Genomic DNA, 16,734 nt, shown 5'->3' on the forward strand with positions numbered 1-16,734 from the left:
GTGTGCCAAGAAAATCTTCTCCATACGATGATTCTAACCCTCCTATCCGAGGACGTTTTTATACTGTGCTGTCCATTTTAAACCTCCACAAATATCAGGATTAGAAACATCCTATGGAGAAGATTTTCTTGGCACAACCTATCCACATCAGGACTCAACAAATGAACGGTTTCGATCACCCAAAACATGGGCCCATCGTTTTTGGTGACTGCAAGTGCATCACGGCCTTATGTGGTAGGCCCACTGGACGAACGGTCAAGATCATCCGATTACAACCTTTGATTGGGTAAGACTGCATCTAGCCAAGATGACTCCCCTGGAAATGATTTTTTTTTTTTGTGCGTAGGTAAGCTAGGATCGAACCTGCAAACCTCAAGGCTGAGAAACAAAGCCTTAACCATTGAGCTTAGGTCTAACCCCTAACTCGCCCGGAAATGATCCCAAAAAGGAAATAATAAACAACGACGGTGGGACCCACAACAGCGGATTTGGAAAATTTCACACGGGTAATGAAAAATTCGCACCCCTGTAGGATGATTCGCAACCCTAATTACGCGATTTGAAGTCAAAGAGCGTTAGCAGTCTGCCACAAGTCACCTTATGGGGGTCGCGAATCATCCTACATGGGGTGCGAATTTATCAGCTCCTATTTCACACGTCAAGTGCTAAGGGGTGCGCATTGGTCACCACGACATGAAATTTGAAGACCAGCTACCGCCTGACCCGTGTAAAATCGATTCTTCTGGTTACTACTAGAACATTTCTCAATTCGCTCCTTTTTCCACGATTTCAAAGTCGCTTCTCTCTCTCCGAACGAGAAGGATATATCTTCTCTGCAATTCTAGGGTATTTTTTTTATCCTCTTCTATCCTGTCCGCTCCTCCTCTCCATCCTTCCAAGACCAGGTAGTCTTGTTCCTCTCATCTTTGTCCTCGATATCATTTCATCCGTAACTTGATCGAATTAGTGTTTTTCTTTATCTCGATTGTAGCTTTTCTCGCAATTATGATATTCTAGTGCTAGATTTTGATGAAATTTGGAGGAATCCCTTCTGCTTTAGCTTTAGGTTTTGAAATCTAGGGTTTTCTAGATTAAAACGGAGGGAACTCGCTGAATTTTGTGGTTCTAGGGTTTTTCATTGTTGATGCGATTGTCTTGGATACTGAAGATGTATTTGTTGAAATTGTGACAGTTTTTCGATGTTGAGCTGGTTATGAATTGCGATGGATTGAATAGTGTCTTTTTTTAGAATTTAAATTTTAGTTTTGATCTTGAAATACCGAGTGTATGATCTATATTGGTTGAGATGAGTGCGGTAGGGTTTGATATAGGCAATGAGAATTGCGTTGTTGCGGTTGTGAAGCATGGGGGAGTTGATGTCTTGTTGAATGATGAATCGAATCGTGAGACCCCTGCAGTGGTCTCGTTTGGCGAGAAGCAGCGCTTCCTAGGCTCGGCCGGGCTTGCCTCTGCTACCATGAACCCTAAATCCACAATCTCTCAGGTTAAGAGATTGATAGGTAGGAATTACTCTGATCCCGATGTTCAAGAGGAACTCAGAAGGCTCCCTTTTGAAACTTCTGAAGCTCCTGATGGAGGCATTCTGATCCATTTGCCGTACTTAGGGGAGATCCATATGTTCACGCCTGTTCAGATCATGGCAATGCTCCTATCACATTTGAAACAGATATCTGAGAAGAATTTGGAAATGCAAGTCTCAGAGTGCGTGATTGGGATTCCTTGTTATTTCCTGGATTTGCAGAGGAGGGCTTATTTAAATGCTGCTGCAATAGCTGGACTGAAACCATTGAGGTTGATGTATGATACTACAGCAACTGCTCTTAGTTATGGGATTTACAAGACAGATTTTGCCAGTGTGGGTCCAACTTATGTTGTATTTGTTGATATCGGTCATTGCGACACTCAAGTCTCCGTCGTGTCATTCGAGGTTGGCCGTATGAGGGTTCTTTCCCATGCATTTGATAGAAACTTGGGTGGGAGAGATTTTGACGAGGTCTTGTTTGATCATTTTGCGGCGCAGTTCAAGGAGCAGTACAATATCGATGTGCACTCTAATGTCCGAGCCTGTGCTAGGCTGAGGGCTGCATGTGAGAAGCTGAAGAAGGTTTTGAGCGCAAACGCCGAGGCACCCATTAATATTGAGTGCTTGATGGATGAAAAAGACGTCAAAGGTTTTATTAAGAGGGAGGATTTTGAGAAACTGTCATCGGGATTGTTAGAGAGGATTAGTGTGCCTTGTAAGAAGGCTATGGTTGATGTAGGTTTGAGCTTGGATAAGATTCATTCGGTTGAGCTTGTGGGATCAGGCTCTAGGATCCCAGCTGTTATGAGAATGCTGGCTGCTCTGTTCAAGAGAGAGCCTAGTCGGACACTGAATGCGAGTGAATGTGTGGCCCGTGGATGTGCTCTTCAGTGTGCCATGCTTAGCCCAATATTCAGGGTCAGAGATTATGAGGTGTGTTTCAAATATAATAATTAAATCCTGTGATACATGCCATCCATTGCCGTGCATATGAATTTCATGACTGAAACTACCATTGAGTTCTAACAATTTTTTGTGCACTGTTGATATTACCTGGGTCTGGTCTTTGCTTTGTTATGTCTTATAAGTAGGTTGCCTGCTTCTCTCCTTTGTTTCTATTTAGTAGTTCCTAATTAATATACTCTGCATTTAGCTTTTACCAAAATAGTAAGACACGACTCCTCATTGTAAGAATATCTTATAAAACAATAAAAATCATGTTCAAAATTATTGATGCTTTTGAGCCAAATTTTGCTGTAGAAATCTTTGGCAGCCAGTTTCCCTCTTTGATCGTATTTCTTCTATGTAATCTTATTGTAAAGGTTTTTTTTTTTTTCGGTTTCGCAATGAATCTGTTACTTTATGTAAAGAAAATTTAAAGGAAGAAATTGCAACTGGAGTTCATGGAGCTTTGGTGTACTTTGCGGTCTCAATGAAGTTATCTGGTTTGGATTGATGAACTTATTATATAAATTCAGCTTTGCATCAACAAAGTTTTGCTTAGTGTATCAATGGAGAACCAACACTGAAATTCTATGCTATAAGAACTACTTGATGCTTCCCTTCTTATCCTTTTGATTTTGATCTAGTGGATCCCTTAGTATTTTCATGTAAGTGTATTGGTTTAGAATAGACTCATTTGTGATAGATTTGCTTCCAGTCTCTGCATTTTATGTGCATGACTTAATAATACTGAAAATGTAATGCAAAAGATAGTTTTTAGGCCTGGTCATACCAGGGAACTAGAATCAAATCCCCGCATACATTTCTACCAATTACGGTGCAACTTATGGTTTCCTGAATCTTCCACATAGGGTGTATCTTCCTCTTCAACTCATGATTCGTAGATGCTTTGTTTCCTAAAGGTCATGGGTCCTAAAGTATCCTTCTTTTTTTTTGAATGGTTAAGAATTTCATTGAAAAAGACCGAGATGGTCAAGAAATAAAGAGGGAACAGAATAGAACAGAGACAATATACAAAGAAGAAAAAACAACAAACGAATCAAGGAGGGAGAAAATCATAAAGCTCTAGCAACTCCAAGTGAACTCCACTTTTAGCCAACTTATCCGCCGAAACATTTGCTGACCTCCTAGTGTGACGAAAGGTACTGCAATTAGATCCCACAATGTCTAAGATCCCATTGAAGAAATCTGCTAACCGCCAAGGAAAGGTGTGAGCCGGATAACCACCGGATAACATTCAGTGAATCGCCTTCTACCACAATACGATTGATATCCGTCCCCCTTAAAAGAAGAACGGCCAGAACTTCCGCCTTATTCGAATCGGTAATTCCAATAGGCCCCGCGAAGGCCCATCTAACCACCTCATGCTCATCCCTTAGCACCCCCCATGCTAGCCGGACGTAGATTGCCGAGGCTTGAGGCATCAAAAGGGCGGGCCCAGTGCACCAGGCTTGAGCCATCAAAATTCAATTTTAGAAAATCCGGCATTGGGGGCTCCCACTTTTGGATGATTGGGGAAGAGATCTCATCGCTAGAGCAAACCTCTCTCCATCCATACCACAGGTGAAAAGCTCCCACTTTTTCCTAAAGTATCTTATTTGGTACTTATCACTGTTCCTGTTGTTGCTTTTTGCTGCTTATGGGATGTAAGATCTAACTTACCACTCGCCAGTGTATGGAAATCATTAGTTAACTATGTGTATACAGTGGGGTTATCAAAGCCTTACGACATTAGGCTGAATGCCTCATTGCAAATATGGATGTTTCACTTCATGGAAGATTGTTATACCATATCTAAACAAACATGATTGACCTTTTTTTTATCTGTATATGAACCTGCGACATTTTGTTTCTGATTAAGTTATTTTGATTTTTATGGTCCTTCAAACAGTTTTTTCCATGTATTTATATTGACATATTCTTCTCTTTTGAACCCCATGGTCTTTGAGGTATTAAATTGGGAAGAAACAGAAGAAAGGACTTATTGAATTACTTGGCTGATGATTTCATAGAAAATTGGAAATGGATAAAAACAAGGCTCTTGCTACAGGAGCCGAGTTGTTTCTCTTGCATCTTTTTTGCAGGTAGAGAGGAAGCAGAAAAATAGGAAATTAAATCATTGTTGGAGATGTTAATCCATGAAACCCGAACGTAGTGTTTCCTTTGTGTTTGGTATGGTGAATGTAGATTGGTTCGAGTCTAACTCATTTTTATTTATTTTTGTTTGGCTTCCTGCTTCATATGTTGTGTTCTTATAGATTTTCATGCCCATCTTGTGATATCATACATTTTTCAATATTTAAGACAAGAAACAGGTAGATTGGCTCCTTATTTTCACTTTATTTGATCTCCAATTCTGTAGCCTTGTTTTTATGATTTTTGTGTGCATTAAATGGGCTGCAAATGTGACATGCTGTCTAAAGTTCTGTGCTTGTGACTTCACTTGTGAGTTCTTTGATTTTCACTATTGCAATCTCTCTCTCTCTCTCTCTCTCTCTCTCTCTCTCTCTCTCTCTCTCTGTATCCCTAGCTATCATACTGGTAAATTTTACTGTATATATCCTGTCCTTTTCAGGTTCGAGATTCATTTCCCTTTTCCATAGGATTTTCATCGGATGAAGGTCCCATTGGCACGCTCTCAAATAGCATATTATTTCCTAAAGGCAAACCATTTCCGAGTGTTAAAGTGCTTACTTTTCACCGAACTAAAACATTCCGTTTGGAAGCATTCTATGCTGATCAAAGTGACTTGCCTCCTGGTGTTTCTCCAAAAATTAGTTGTTTCACGGTATGCCCATCGTTATATGCTTCAATTGTCTAATTATTTGTACTCTTGGGATCCTAAGAGCTGTATGAACTCATGTTTTTGGAAGAATCTTGTACATTTTCTATCACAAGATGCATCCTATGAAATTTATTTGTGATTGTTTTGCATGAGCTATCTGAAAGGCTTAGCTTCTTTTGATTGTTTTGCAAATTTTAACTGGGTCGCAAATCTTATATGTTTTCTGATGTCACAATACTGTATATTATTTGTGATTTTTACATGTATTATAATTTATTTGAAAGGATATTGTATATTCCAAGGTTGCCAGGGCGGGAATCGAAAGCGGGATTCGATTCGGGATTCGAAAGTGGGAATCGAAGGCTCCGGGGATGGTTGGGAGCGGGAATTGTGGGTTTGCCGGAGAGTCGCTGGGGATTCGCGGTTCTAAAAATTGGGAATCTGGGTTCCTATAAAGTGGGAATCGGGGTTCCGACGAATCCAAACCCCAATTCCCAATTTTCGGGGATTCGAACCGATTCCCGAATCGAATCCGCGTACTGGGGAATCGCGATTCCCCAGTCCAGGGAACGAATCCTGCTTCCTTGGTGTATTCATTGCTTTAGCTGTTGTATATGGGGTTTCCTCTAAGAGCCCCTTGTCCTGTCATAGACAGTTTGCGAAGAGAATATGGGGGTTTCAGTAGGAGAACTTTTTTTTTTTTTTAGATCCTTTCAAGGACAGGGTAGGAGAGACACAGTCTTGTTTAATGATTGGGATTACCGAAGTTAGTGATGGTCTTGCCACTTGTCTTTTTTCTTGGATCAAAAGGAGAAGCCAGATTAGGTAATCAGGAACCTGAATAAATAAATTCTCTGTTTCCATTAAGAAAAAGAAAAGGTAATCAGGAGTTTGAATATGAGGAAGCTGGATTAGGTAATCAGGACCTTGAATATGGGGTTTCTTCTAAGAGCTCTTGTCGTAGACAGGTTGTGCAAACGAATATGGGGGCTCAGTAGGAGAACTATCTTTTTTATGAGATCTTTCAAAGATCTTGCAAGTCTAATAGCCTAGCTAGAGCGACGGTGATTGTGGGTGGGCAATAAAGCCAATAGGCCTCTTGTATTTGTCACTTGTGAGGGGAAGCTATTTGTGGAAAGAGAAAAAAAAATCTACTTTGAATTCTGCTTGGTAGAAAGCTATAATTCGATGGAGATGAGACATTAGGTGTATAATATCTTTAAATAGGGTCTGTTGTTTTAGTGGGTATAATATTTTTAAATAGGGTCTGTTGCTTCTCGCCATTTTTGAAGCTAGCAGCTTGACTTTTTCTTGTGGGATGCAATCGATGCCTTTTGGGGTTGTTCTTAATCTCTTGATTCCTTAGCATCCCTGGGTCTAGGTTTGTAGGAGTGTGGCTTGCTTTCCCAACCCTGTGTGGGGTTTTTTGTCTATTTGAACATGCCTAATTTTTTTTTACTTCTGAATTTTTTCATTGAAATTGATCCAATTTCTATATTTGGGTTTAAGTGTTAGGCCAACTGGTGCCTCAAGCTTTAGATTTTAGTGCATGCAATTTATTTTTTTTGGAAAAGAGTGAGGATGAAGGTAGAAAAAATCCAATTATTGCTCTAACTTTGGCATTGAGGGCTTGTTAGAAAATAGAAATGGATATTTCATATATGGTAGGAAAGAGGGCTTGGTTTTGGGTAGATCTTGAGTTCATTGGGAAAGAAATGGTTCTGAAGTAGGCAGGCTTGGGGGTAATTCTTTTTAGAGATCTTATCTCCGTTCCAAAGGAGCGAAATTATCCCAATTGGTAGGCCTAAGGTTAATTAGAAAGAATCATTTGATGGCAAGAAAGCTATTGTTTTCAACATTCAATAAACATTGGCTTTTGGAGAATCCCCTTTCTGCAGTAGGCATAGTTATCAATCTCGTTTCATTTTGTCTGAAATGGATGAAACATTTTGTACCCGTAGGAAGAGCTTGGGTAGAAAAGAGGTAGGGGCAGACCGAAAACAACTTGGGTAGAAACAGTGAGGAAAGACTTAAGGGCTAGGAACATAACAAAGAACATGATCTTGGATAGGATAGAATGGAAGAAAATGATCCATGTAGACGAACCCAACTAGTGTCAGGAGTAGACTTAATCAATTTGAGCCGGGTAGATCCTTTCACCTTCTTCATGAAAATTTTCTAAAGAATTCATTAGCCGACCCCAACTAGTTTGGGACAAAGGCCTCTCTCTCTCTCGACCGAGTTCTTGTTGCACGTTTACAGGAAGAAGAAGAGCAGGAGCAGTAAGCGCATTTTTTCTTCTTTTTTACCTTTTCACTGTTATTCTTAATTCCAGTATCCTGAGTTTCTGTTGCACAGTTTTTGTTGTGCCTTAATTAAAGGAGGAGAAGAGCAGTAGCAGTAAGCACATTTTTTTCCTTCCTCAACTCAACTCAATCAACTGAGGGAGGGAGGGATTAAACAAAAACAGAGAGAGAAGGGGAAAAACGAAGAAAATGAATTGCTCTTCTTGTTCTTTTTCTTGTAATTAAGTAATCGACACACAACAAACAGTGTGCAACAAAAACTCCGGAATTGAAAAAAACAGTGAAGGGGAGAAAGAATGAAAAATATGCACTTACCGTGCAGCCTTTCCTTCATCTTCTAATTGACGCGAATAGAACAGCTAGTCAGTTTATCTTCTTTGTCAACAATTCATCTTCTTTAGAGGGGAAAGGGAAATCATTCTCGATTAATAGGGCAGTTCTTCTTCTTCACTTACTGTTTGTTACAGATTGGCAACTGCAAGCAAGATTTTAAATTTCGAAATCCAAAATCCAAAATCTCAGATTTCGGTCAATACCGAAATCGAAATCGATTTTAATCGAAACGTTACATTAGTTCGATCGAAATTTTGTTTTCCTAAAATTTCGGGATTTCGCCAAAAAAATCTGGAAATGAGTCGTTATTTAATATCTTCCCAAAATTTCAGCCGAAATTACCGAAATTTTGGTTTCAGTAATTTCGGCCGAACTTTCAACGGGGATACAATAATACTTTTTTGATTTCGTGGGATTTTGAACGAAATTTCAAAATTTCGGCAAAAAATTTCGGTTTCGGTGAGTACCGAAACACATTCCGAAACCGAAATTTAAAACCTTGACTACAAGAAGGTGATGACAAAATCGATGACGATGGTGATGGCTGCGACCGAAGCTCGAATCGGAGGGAGGGAGGGACCCTAAAACGATTAGATTTTACGATTTTTAGTTGTTTGGTTAATTTACCCTAAAGAATATCTCATAACTTCACCTAAGTAAAATGGTAATGTAAATAACACTACAAAGGAGGCTGTCGCTAAAAATTAAGGGAATCACATCTTTTAAAATAGGTAAATGTGATTCCAAAACCAAGATTCCCTAGGAAGCACGGGTACTCTCCCGGGGCTCCCGTACCTGTACCCGACACGTATGGGGTACGGGTACATTTGGGTACGCCCCAGGTACGTACCCCAATTATTTAAAAAAAAAAAAACTCCAATTTTGGTTGCTGGGTGTGTGTCGGGTGCGCACCCACGCGTACCCGACACCTCCTGCTTCTCTTATCTGGTTTAAGGATCTGATTTAAATCCTTCCTGTGCATCTTCTCTCTCCTCTCCTGTACTTAGTATTTACATGTAAATCATTTAAGTAAATGTCTTTACTTAAGATTTGCATGTAAATAACGGAATACCCCCCCCCGCCCCCCCATTTGGATTTTTTAAAAATAGTTTCAAGGCCCAAATCTAAAAGGGAAAAAAGTCAACTATCATGTTCTAGTACAAAATCCGAAGAAAAAGGGTCGGGTCAAAATTTTAACTTTCTTAACTTCCAAACGGTGGGGTATATTTCAAATTTTAAAAATTCATAAAATCTATTATGTCCAAACATTATTAAATCCCAAAAGTCCGGTATAAAAAATCTCATAATTTGGCCTCTAAAAATTATTCATCTTGTCAGGCACTGGTCAACACACTGGCAACAGACTTTTTTTCTGATGAATGATGTATTGATGCCTCATGTTATGAAATATGGAACTTAAATACTTATGAAATGAAGAGTAATATTAGAATTTTTCATTTTGGTGATGTTATTGTTATTTGATAGCTCTCCAATTATTTTTTTTTAAATTTTTATAAATATATAATAAAATATTAAAATATATTATTATATTCGGCGTACCTGAACGTACCCGCACCCGGGTTTTTTGGAAAATCACGTACCCGTGTCGTGTCGTACCCGTACCCGTGCTTCATAGAAGATTCCATATTATGGGAATTGTGATTTTTGACTGTTGGAATCATGAATTTTAAACAACTGAAACATGAATTGCAAAAATGGGAAGCATGCTTCCAGAAAATGGGAGACACGCTTTCAAAACGCATGATCCCATTTTCTTCCAAGTGATACAAATTTTGCTTCAGAAGCACAATTCTCTGGAAGCGCACTTTCCACCTTCTAGGGGTATTTCTGCTAACCTCTCTTCAAACCAGCATGTATAGAGATGCAATGCATTTATCCAAAAAGGTTTTTGATCGTCTAAAACTTTTATACTTTTAACTAAGAATGTAGCAAAGAGATAAACAATTGATACGTAGCAGAGGTTTGAAAGATAAAAGCGTGGATGAAAGTATAATGTAGCTAAATATCCAAGGTTCTTGTGGTTGGGAGAGATACATTATGCCGGAAAGAGGGCAATCATGGCATGCTGCTTCCAGCAAATGAGAATAGATGGCAGTGAGGTTGGTGTCCACTTTGAAGGAACATCCAGAAAGGTTAAAGACATGAGCAGTCCAGATAATGTGAAACTGTTCTCTAATGAAACTTATGCTAGGATTTGTATGGGCATCGGCATCCCTTTTACTGTGCCTACTTTCTCACTATGAGTGGTATACAATTGGCTAAACTATCTCTTCTTTGAGAGGCGATTGCGATTACAAAGGAAGATCCAACCAACATGACAACCAACATACCATTAAGATGAAACCTAACGACACATAAGCAAGAAGGCTTAATGTATCTGAGCACACAACATCCCAAACTTTTCACTCATTGTTATCAAATCCTTCAATGTTTAAATGGTGCATCTCATCATTAGAAATAGACTGCTTGTTTTTTGTTTTTTCTATTACAAAATGTATATCATTCAACATTGTATTGCAGCCTCGATTTCTTTTGTGATTTGATTAAAATCACTTCTAAATAGGGTTTTGTTTACTGTCCACAGATTGGTCCTTTCCAAGTTTCCCATAACGTGAAACCTAAAATTAAAGTTAGAGTTCAGTTGAACCTCCATGGGATTGTTTCCGTGGTGTCAGCCTCAGTGAGTACAAAATTTTGTTCTTGATCAACTTCAGTAGAAATATTGAGCATTGATCATTCTCTGAATTTTTTGTCATCCATACATGTTTGTAACACCACTTGACGCTATTCAAACGCTCCAGTTGGTAGAAGATGAGATACATGATCCAGATCCAAGGGCTGCAACTCATTCGAATTTGGAGAAAGTGGAACCTGAGCTAGCCTCTGATGGTTCTTATAATACAGTAGCAAATGGTGCTGAAAGTGGTACATTTCCTCAGTCAGAATCTTCCAGTGTATGTTTCTAAACTATAGTTTTCTGTTGAGTGAATTGATTTTCTGCTTCCTTGCCTGCAAATAATAATGGTTCTTATACCATACTTGATCTACCCTGACACTGTCTATTATCATTAAATATTTGAAGTAATTCTGACTCAGTTTTTTGTGCAAATTGTAATGTCATGTGTTCTAAGGTGGCTTCATTTTAGAAAAAAATGAGCTGTAACGTGTCAATTTTTTCTCCGTGATAGATATTGTATAACTGAGATTTATGTTTATTAACGTGAACTACTTTTACGATGGCTGTGGAAACACAAGCTTTGAGTCAGGAGTAATTACTCCACTGGACTTACACTATGGAGTAAACCCACCATGATAGAATTTTGTTTATCAATTGACTGGTTCTAGAAGCAGATCACAATTAGTGCATTCATTGATGGGTTTGAGACCTGTTTGAACACATCTAGGCATTGATGGTGCGTAGAATTAAGATTTTTATGTAAGTGAAGGAAGCGTTGAATTGATTGTTGAATAAACTCCTCTTTTTGCACTGGCTATTTAATGTCCTCTGGGTGATGGTGCCTGCTGCTACTAAAGCACCACCAAATGCTTATTATTTTTCTGTGCAAGACATCTCTAAAATGCATTTTGATTACTGTAAAAAATATGACTAGATGAACTCCACCTGAAGGCAGTATCCATGATCCATCTTTTGAGCTCCAAGAGAATGATCTCATCCTCAATTGGTCTTGGACAAATAAATATAAACTACCCTAATGTCTTACACTAGCCTAGGTAATCTATATATCATCATCGTTCTCCATGGGAAACCAGTCATCCGCCTAACTGCCCAGAGGGAGTACTTTAAAAGCTGAAATTATTAAATTACATTGCAGACTTTAATATTACAAAACATCAGAACATAACATCCATAGAAAGATCATGCATCTCATGCATGAAGTTGTTTTCTTGAACTTTCTGGTTGGCTTGAAGATGCCTTTGTTTCACCCTTACTTGAGGATTGAAGGTGTGGGCCCTAGATCCTTTAAGTTTTTCTTGGTTAACTACTCGAGGTTTTTCTTGGTTCACTCTTTACCTACCTTGTCCTACCCCTCCTGGAGTACTAGAATTTGTTGGACATCGGCTCCTCAAAATATTAATCCAATTGACTTGTTGAACAGGAAAAATTTCAAATGACAAATTGATTTGTAGTTGTGTAATATTAAGAATCACATTCAAATACATTGCAAGACGGCGAAATTGGAATTCTATCTTAAGATGGTTTGGAGTGTGTTGAGTATTTACACAATATTTTGTTCATTATGTCGCAGAATGGCAATGTTGGAACCCCAAGAAAAAGGACTAGTCCTGTCTATGGCCCCTTTCACTGTTTTGTGAACCATTTGGAAAGAAAATCTTTGAAGATAAAGCGTCTCCATTTAGAAAAGATGATATTGGAGATCAAGGGCCTAATCTTTAGTTGGATACTTATAAAGAAATGGTTTTGGGGATATTCATCTCAAGATCTTTATGAAAATTGGAGGGGAACCATATGTTTTATTTTATTTTTGGTTGGTAAGCTGGGATCGAACCTTAGGACAAACCATATGTTTTATAAACCCAAAATTTTGATGGGTCCACTTTCGGTAGGCAAGGCTCATAGGGCTTGGTGTCATGTTTAGGGACAGAAGTGAAATAGTAAAGGCTCTTTTGGGTTCGACAAGTGTCAAGGATTCAAATGAAGCTGAAGTGTCTGGTCTTCTCATAGGCTATAAGTTTTTATGAATATGTAGTAGGGATGATGTTAAGGTGTAAGGTGCACAGAGATAGCATTTAGTGTGTGGTGGTCTCTGCCGCTGTATAAACTTTCATTAAAGTGCTGATATAATGATATGCCATCCCCAACGAAATCCAACTAAATCCTTTGTTGATTCATTAAACATTTGTAAAACTATAAAAGAATCGGTACCTTACCATATGCAGGTTGATGATACTGGTAAAGGAAGACCTAGGAGGGTTGAAATACCAGTTACTGAGACTATATATGGTGGGATGTCCAAGTCGGAGCTGTCAGAAGCTCAAGAGAAAGAATTTCAGTTGGCTCTTCAAGACAAAGTCATGGAACAAACCAAAGAAAGAAGGAATGCACTGGAAGCTTATGTCTATGAGATGCGCAATAAGGTAACTCCAAATCCAGTTTCTCATTTATCTCATCTTGTTTATGTGCTGGATTTTGGAATAATATATGTACGCAAATAGCTTTTTGATACATACCGGAGCTTTGCAACTGAGTCCGAGAGGGAAGAGATCTCTAGAAGACTGCAAGAGACGGAGGATTGGCTTTACGAGGATGGAGATGATGAATCTGAAAATGTTTACACTAGCAAACTTGGGGAACTAAAGAAGGTGATTAACACCTCAATTTCAAAGAACTCTCTCTCTCTCTCTCTCTCTCTCTCTCTCTCTCTCTCTCTCTCTCTCTCTCTCTCTCTCTCTCTCTCTCGGTTAGTTATTAAGTTGTTATTCATGACACAATAAACTTTCTTTGGTTGCTAATAGCTAGTGGATCCTATTGAAAATCGATTCAAGGAAGAAGAAGCTAGATCTCAAGCAACAAGGGATCTCTTGAAGCACACTGTAGATTACAGAATGGCTGTGAGATCATTAGCGACCAGTGAGAAAGATGCGGTAAGCTCCTCATAGTTTGCCCACCATTAAAAAAAAGAGCCTCATATTTTCCCATATGAAATTGGTGATGGTGAATGTGATTATTTGATTGTGGGGTACTGATTTGACATTGCAGGTAATTAATGAATGCAACAAGGCTGAGCAGTGGCTGAGGGAGAAAACACAACAGCAGGATTTGTTGCCCAAGAACAGTGACCCGATACTATGGTCCAGCGAAATTCGGAGGACGACAGAGGCACTAGACACGTATGGTTCTGGTTACTAACTGTATTCCAATTAAATAATTCTCGTCTTGTTTATTTATTTTTTTAATTTCAGGTTCCCATCTTTCATTTTGCAATGCTGTTAGTATTCTAAATTTCTAATTGACCCTATGAACAGATCTGACCAGGTTTGCTTTGCTGCACTTCAGGGCATGTAGACATATAATGAGACCCGGGTCTTCTCCAGGCCAAGGGGACAGCAAGAGCCACAACCGTGCAAATTCATTTGATGACATCCGAACAGAGTGAGTGGGTCTCTTCATGCCCAAGGCTTTCTCAAATTCATATTTTGCCCCTTGTCACAAGCCTTGGTTGTAGTATCACATCAATAGATTAGCTTGAGTTTATCACATCTCCTTTAAACTCTTCACGATGACTATATCTTGTACCCAAGAGAGGCCATGTTCCTCATTAGCCTTGGTAGGTTCAGGTCCAGCCTGATTCCCTACTAAAGCCTCTGGCTTTATTTCTTGGGTTTTACTGAGAGTCTGTACCATTCCACTTATTTTGATGTTTTGTCCTTCGTAATTTCTATGCCATCAGATCAGCCATGGCTAGGCTCTCTTCTTTTGTCTGTTTTTGGGTGGTCTACCCATTCCATGAAGTAAAAAAAGGTCTGTTGTATCAACATGTCATAGTAGACTTTCAATGTATTTGAAACACTCACACTCACATCACACCATTACTTGCCATTAATGTTGGCCAAGAGGATCTCTAAAAGCCTTGCTCTATCATGGCCTATGTTACTTCTCTTTGAGCGGCTTTGAATTTATAATCATCATTTGTTTCCTTTTTTTTTTATACCTAATGTCTATGTTGCTGCTTCCAAAACATCTCAATTCAAAATTTTCCTTTCTTTGTTTTGTTAATGATTTGTTGAGAAAAGCAGCACTAGGTCGTGGATGTGTCGTTTACACTTAAAATTGAAGTGTTAGACGTGGTACCTCCCCCCCAATTTGAAGCATCTATCAGGTTTTAGGGTTGAAACTTGAAACTTGAAACTTGAATGTTTTAGCTCTCTATTCTATGTTGAACGTGAGCTGAGCCGACTTGACTCGACCTAGTCACTTGGGACTCAAACGAACATGAGCGTACTGACTTATAATTGAATGATAGACCAACTTTATGTATTTCAGCCTGTCATAGGCGAGTCGACTCAATTTTCTGTCCAATAAAGTTTATTTGGCCGAGTTTTGCATTGAAATTAGCTGGCCTTTTGTTCTGTTATAGGAGGAATGCTTCAGTAGTGCCTGACCTCGCTGTAATCCAGTGAGGGATGCTTATTCTAGAATAGTATGCCCCTCTTTTGATCGGTTCGAATTGCCCCATTTTAGGCTTGCTTTGCATGTCCTATAGCCCAAAAACTTATGCTAATCAACCAATCCCAACATTCTTTATATACTTTTTTCTGTCTTTGAATGTGAACCAGTAACTATTTTTTGAGGTCCCATGTCAAACGACTTATTGGATGTTAAAATTGGTTGTTTTTCCGTGACTTACAGGCCAATCAAATGAATGGTTCAGATCAATAATATGTGGAACCCACCTCGTCATACATTTGACAATTAGCAAACAAGAAACCAGGAACCTGTACCTGTTCCATATGCCAAATCTGATTGCTATTTGCCGAAAATGTTGTGATCTTGTGCTACAATTTATTGCAGAGTTATGGAGCTTGACGTTCGTTCAATCCCAGTCTCTTAGTGCAGACACAAGCTGTATGTTTGGTCTGGCTCTCATCGCAATTTCAAAATTCTCTTAACAATGCATTTATCAGAAATTTTCCTCACTTATTCAGAACATTTTCCAAAATTTTCAAACACTTGCCAAATTATTAGCGGTCCAATTTTCGCACATCCATTGCATGCGAAGGCAGATGCCCGTCCCATTCAATCCAACGACTCCTAACCATAGTTAGCAAAACGCCTTTTAAACTCCGTTTTTTTTTTAAATGTGTTTTATTGGTTTGCTGTTTAATACTCCGTTTAAAATTTTTATAGTTAAAAAAAGAAACTCCATTTTTCGAGAAAAAAAAACTCCATATTAAACTTAAATTTGTCCAGCCCTGCATTTTTTTTTGCCTAATCATGTTTTGCTAACTATGCTCTTTAACAGATGAAAGTTTTCTGTCAAAGGCATCCCCATCCACAGTGATAAGCTTGTAAGAATTTGTCTGTTAGATTAGTGTCAGATTAGTGTCAGAAAGAAACCTCCTTGACACTTACTGCTGCTTAATTCCTTGATAAGAGTAAAATAACATGGACTTTTGTGCTACGCTGGTCCAAACATTTCGTGGCCTTCTCAACTTGGAATCCAAGTAGAAGGTGTAGGCAATAAGGCCACGTTTGGATACCTCATGTTTTTGTATTTGGATTTGGATTTGAGTTTTGGATCAAATTACATCAATCATCCTCATGTTCATGAGAGAGAGATGGAGAGAGATTCCTGGCTGCAGTAGCAGCAAGGTTGAGAGAGAGAGAGAGAGAGAGAGAGAGAGATGCCTGGCTGCAGCAGCAGCAAGGTTGAGGAGCAGCGAAGGTGAAGGTAATTGCCACAAATATTGATTTTCAAATAATGTCTTGCAGAACAGATATGAAAATCGGATTTTTTTCTCTGTTGTAGCTGATTTGGAAATCTAAGGATCTGATTCGGTTCCAAATCTCAACTACAAATGTGAGAATCCAAATCTAAATCTTGCGGGTATCCAAACATGAATCCAAATCTCTACTGCCAAAATCTGAGAAATCCAAATCTAAATCTTGTGGGTAACGAAACGTGGCCTAAGAGAATTGCTAACCACTTCTGCACTCCACATATTTTATTTGGTGGTTTCTCATATGAAAACTGTCACCCCCTTTTTTAGAAATTTTACCCCTTTTGTTTGTCTTTCATACA

At 38.8% G+C, this 16,734-nt stretch overlaps 1 protein-coding gene across 3 annotated transcripts; it reads left to right on the plus strand.

Moving 5' to 3' along the window:
- The first annotated feature begins 633 nt into the window (after positions 1 to 633).
- Positions 634 to 15,641, plus strand: LOC143884103 (heat shock 70 kDa protein 16-like). Of its 3 annotated transcripts, none has more exons than XR_013252739.1 (10): positions 634 to 2,476; positions 5,082 to 5,294; positions 10,536 to 10,631; positions 10,753 to 10,905; positions 12,872 to 13,069; positions 13,148 to 13,294; positions 13,448 to 13,576; positions 13,692 to 13,822; positions 13,958 to 14,084; positions 15,342 to 15,641. XR_013252739.1 is itself a non-coding variant. In XM_077387496.1 (10 exons), exons 1-10 carry the CDS (start codon positions 1,307 to 1,309, stop codon positions 15,352 to 15,354), a joined length of 2,346 nt encoding a protein of 781 aa, XP_077243611.1. In that variant the 5' UTR covers positions 659 to 1,306; the 3' UTR covers positions 15,355 to 15,641. The 3 variants fall into 3 exon arrangements, 2 of the variants coding, with proteins under 2 accessions (XP_077243612.1, XP_077243611.1); XM_077387496.1 differs by having other exon boundaries at positions 659 to 2,476; positions 13,989 to 14,084; XM_077387497.1 differs by lacking the exon at positions 15,342 to 15,641 and having other exon boundaries at positions 13,958 to 14,640.
- The last annotated feature ends 1,093 nt before the right edge of the window (positions 15,642 to 16,734 follow it).

This window comes from Tasmannia lanceolata, unplaced genomic scaffold, assembly GCF_043159265.1.
Source record: "Tasmannia lanceolata isolate RefF3 unplaced genomic scaffold, GAP_Taslan_0.1 ptg000008l, whole genome shotgun sequence".
NCBI lineage: Eukaryota > Viridiplantae > Streptophyta > Magnoliopsida > Canellales > Winteraceae > Tasmannia > Tasmannia lanceolata.